This window comes from Corvus brachyrhynchos, unplaced genomic scaffold (assembly GCF_000691975.1).
Source record: "Corvus brachyrhynchos isolate BGI_N302 unplaced genomic scaffold, ASM69197v1 scaffold6, whole genome shotgun sequence".
NCBI classification, from domain to species: domain Eukaryota; kingdom Metazoa; phylum Chordata; class Aves; order Passeriformes; family Corvidae; genus Corvus; species Corvus brachyrhynchos.
The window spans coordinates 3840227-3844234 of NW_008238632.1; the positions used below are offsets into that span (position 1 = coordinate 3840227).

Sequence of the window (4008 nt, forward strand, 5' to 3'; positions counted from 1 at the left end):
GCCGCCCGCCTGCGCTCTCGGCCCGAGCACGGGGCTGGAATTGCCCCTTTGGGGAAGCTTTAATTTGCGGGAATAAGTATGGCTCTAAGCATGTTTAGGTTTGTTGGTGGCACGGCGGTCTGTGCTTTGCCATCACCTGACATCATGTGAATGAATCAGTACAACAGCAAAACGAATAGACTTTGGGTCGAAGCGTTCAGCTCCGTCTGGCGCCTTCTGCAGCAGCGGAATACAGATAAAGGCAGTGAAACAAATGAACTGGCAAGTGCTAGACAAATTAACATTTATATAAAGTTAGTAGGAACAATGAAGTGTTCTAAGACATTATTTTGTTAGAGAGCTACTGCTCTCTAGAGCATAGACAAACTCTCTCTTTTTAAAACAAGTAGAATAAAATAAATACTTTGGATAGTGAAAAAAAGCCAGTAGACCTCCAACAATAACACTGTTCATTTTTATTTTTTTATGTTGAATGAACCCTCTGATTTGCAGCTCAGGCCGCCAACGGTAATTGGTCAATTCCACACTCTTTTTTTTGGCTCAATTCGAATGTTTTTCCTTGGTGTTTTGGGCTTTGCTGTTTATGGAAATGAGGCCTTGCATTTCAGCTGTGACCCAGACAAGAGAGAGGTTAATCTTTTCTGTTACAACCAGTTCAGACCGATAACTCCTCAGGTAATTATCTTTTTCTGTTATTTTTTCATTATAAAAATCCAGTGTTAAGAAAGTCAACTGCAAAAATTAAAACGTGATTGTTCCATATAAGTACTAACTGACTAATTATAGTTAACTAGGCTAATTATAACTAGATTTTTCATTAATATTTTCCTTTTAATATTTTCCTTTATCAGTGACTAAATAGGGAGCTGTGCTTCCTTTCCTTCAAAACAATCCTCATGTTTCAGAAACCAACTAAACTTTTCAAGTCAAAACATAACTGCTTTTTACTTTTATTGTCATCTAAGTGCTTACACATTTGATATATATTTAAAACAGACTTGCAAAATGTTCCAATATGCATGTGTTTTAGCTGTCCCAATGCAGTTGTAAATGATCTGACAGCTACATTTCTGCTACATTTTAGGTTTTCTGGGCATTACAGCTGGTGATTGTACTGGTACCTGGAGCCTTTTTTCACCTTTATGCTGCTTGTAAGAGCATCAAACAGGAAGATATTCTCCAAAAGTCATCCTACACCGGTTTTTATATATTCTCTGTTTTCTTAAGGATTGTCCTTGAAGTTGTGGCTTTTTGGCTTCAGATTCAGCTCTTTGGTTTCAAAGTGAACGCAATCTACATGTGTGATGTGGGAGCACTTGAAAAAAAGTTTAACATTACCCGGTGCATGGTGCCAGAGCACTTTGAAAAGACGATTTTTCTTATTGCAATGTACACATTTACTGTGATTACAGTGATCTTGTGTGTTGCTGAAATTTTTGAGATCTCATGTAGAAGGCTAGGTTTCTTAAAAACTCAGTGATGTCAACCACACGTACTCATTTACCGCCCTGTCCACCTACAGTCTTGTAACAATGATTTCAAACCACAAATCACAAATCATCTCCTGGCCTCTATGCAGTGTTGCAGAGGAGAACCACACTTATTATTACTGAGGCAGATAGTCATTTGACCTGAACTCCTTATCTAAAACACTGTTTTAGAATAATCTTTGTTTCCATGTCAAGGCCAAAGGCACTGAGGTCTCCAAGAGCAATATATTTTCATGACCTGCCACATACGATAGTTCTGCCTCCAGGGGAGTGTTTGTGTGTGTGGAGAAGGTTATTTATAAACACACTTCTATTCACAACTTTTCTGAACACATGCCATTGGAGCTTATAAGGTCATTGCCCTTTCAGGAAAAACTATTGCAAATTTCTTACATGTTCTTATGGCTTGAGAATTGAGCAATAATGGTGGATACTCTCTGGGTACCAGAAAGCATTCGAGCATCTTCCCAAGCAGTGCCACTGAGATGCAACCTGCATCTCAGCCCCCAGGGGCAGAGACTCCTGGTTAGGCTGTGGTGACAACATATCCATGGATACCAGCTTCACTCTGCAGAGGCTCAGCTACTGTCACCTGCTGGCTCAGAATCTCCTTCTAAAAGTGAAAGAGTAGCATGGTATTCTTTGTGCTGACTGCAATGCCTTACCCTCCTGTTTTGGCTTACCACGCAGAAGATTTTTACCGATTTAGTATGATCACATTTTGAAGGAGGAAAAGGGCTTCTTGACAATTTTGCTTAAGTGGCTTAGAAGTGTCAAAATAAAATCTCGGAAAAAAGCCATTCCTAGGCCCAATCATGACTTGATTTCAGTGAGTTTTGCTTGTGTGTGACTGTGGAATTGAGCCCACAGAATTTTCTGCTGTTTGTGTCACATCTAACTTCTTCTTGCTGTGACTAAAGTTGCTAGAATAACAATGAAAAAAGAAGTCTGCATATTAAAATTATTCTATGCAGTAAGTGCATTTGGTTAGGTTAGGTGTCAAAGGTATATAGGTATCAGAGTTTTGTGTGCAACAGTTTCTTCTTAAGAGCTAATAAACATATTTAGAAGTGATTTCCTTGTGCTGAAGTGAGATAATGGAAATAAAAAAGATTTCAGAATCAGAAAGAAAGGAGAAGGTAGTTTCCTGTATAAAATATCTACACACAGCAATAATAACAATCAGCCATTTTCCATTCCTTTTTCAAATATAAAAAGCTGGGATCCTGATAACAGAATTTGGGTCATTTCAGAAATGTTTAGAAAAGTCTGGAAAAATTCTTACCAAATGTTTTACCACCAAGTGTTAGTTAATAAGTCCCAAACACAGTTGAATTATCATAGCCTTGCAATTCTCACCCACAAAAGTAATCCTGATCACACAAATGGCATTGAAAGTTTTAGGTGTCTTGGATTTGATTGAATCTGGGCCATGTAAAACAAAGTGAGCTAAAACTAGGTGTGTGATTTTTTTTTAATATGCTGATCAAGAACAAGATGATATATTTCAATATATTGAAGCATTAATATTATTTTTCCCCCATGGAAATAAGTTACATGTCGTAAATAAATGTCCAGTCAAAGCTATCAGATTTATGCAATATTAAATTAATTATTTGATATTTGCAAGCATTGCAAGTGGAATAAAAATCACTGTGCTAACTTCTTGTTTGCATAATATGCCATGTTCTTTGGTTAATACGTTTAATTTTTCACTGTATATGTCAATATCCATCTGGAATTATTATTGCAAACTGAAACTTGTAATCTCAGGTAAAAAAATATTTTTATTTATAAAAAAATACAGCATATAGAACTACTAAGAAAAATAATTTACTTTCACGTGCCAGGTACAGTTGTTATCAATGGTATACAAATGCCACTTAATCAGTTATTTGTATAATAATAAAATAACTTAATCACAACCTTGTCAGTATTCTCCCTGGTGCTTAATATGTCATTGCTTGCTGTTCTTCTGTAAATTTCCAAACACTTCAGAAGGGTCAGAGGAGTGCCAAAACCCCCAAGCCCTCAGGACTTCCTTAAGTCCCTGTTACCATCAAGACCCTTGAAGAACAAGTACTGGCATGGGACTGCCTGAGGATCCCTTGAGTGCTTTAGGAGCTGGATTACCCACCACTATGCCCTTTCCTTTTGTGGTCAAATTCTGGAACATATTAAAAATTTTCCTTCTTCCAAATGAGATACACCACCAATATTTTTTTCTGCATTTCCTGTGGAATTAAAATTGTCAAATTCCTCAGTTTTTCATTTTAAAGAAAAAGTGCATTATTGCCTTTTAGTGCAAATGTTTTTCTGTGCCTGATTCTGCTATTAGATTCTAGAACACGTTGATGGAGATATTATATCCATGTAAAGAAATCATTGATTCTGCTATTAGTTTCTAGAACACATTGATGGAGATATTATATCCATGTAAAGAAATCATTTCCCTGTGGCTGTCAACACTCCTATTTCCTATATTTGCCATTTGTTTTCCTGGCGCTCTTTGTATTCT

At 36.9% G+C, this 4008-nt stretch overlaps 1 protein-coding gene across 1 annotated transcript; it reads left to right on the top strand.

The window, feature by feature from the left end:
* The first annotated feature begins 14 nt into the window (after nt 1-14).
* On the top strand, nt 15-3419 carry LOC103617679 (gap junction epsilon-1 protein). The gene is made up of 2 exons (XM_017737282.1): nt 15-675; nt 1085-3419. Exons 1-2 carry the CDS (start codon nt 466-468, stop codon nt 1478-1480), a joined length of 606 nt encoding a protein of 201 aa, XP_017592771.1. The 5' UTR covers nt 15-465; the 3' UTR covers nt 1481-3419.
* The last annotated feature ends 589 nt before the right edge of the window (nt 3420-4008 follow it).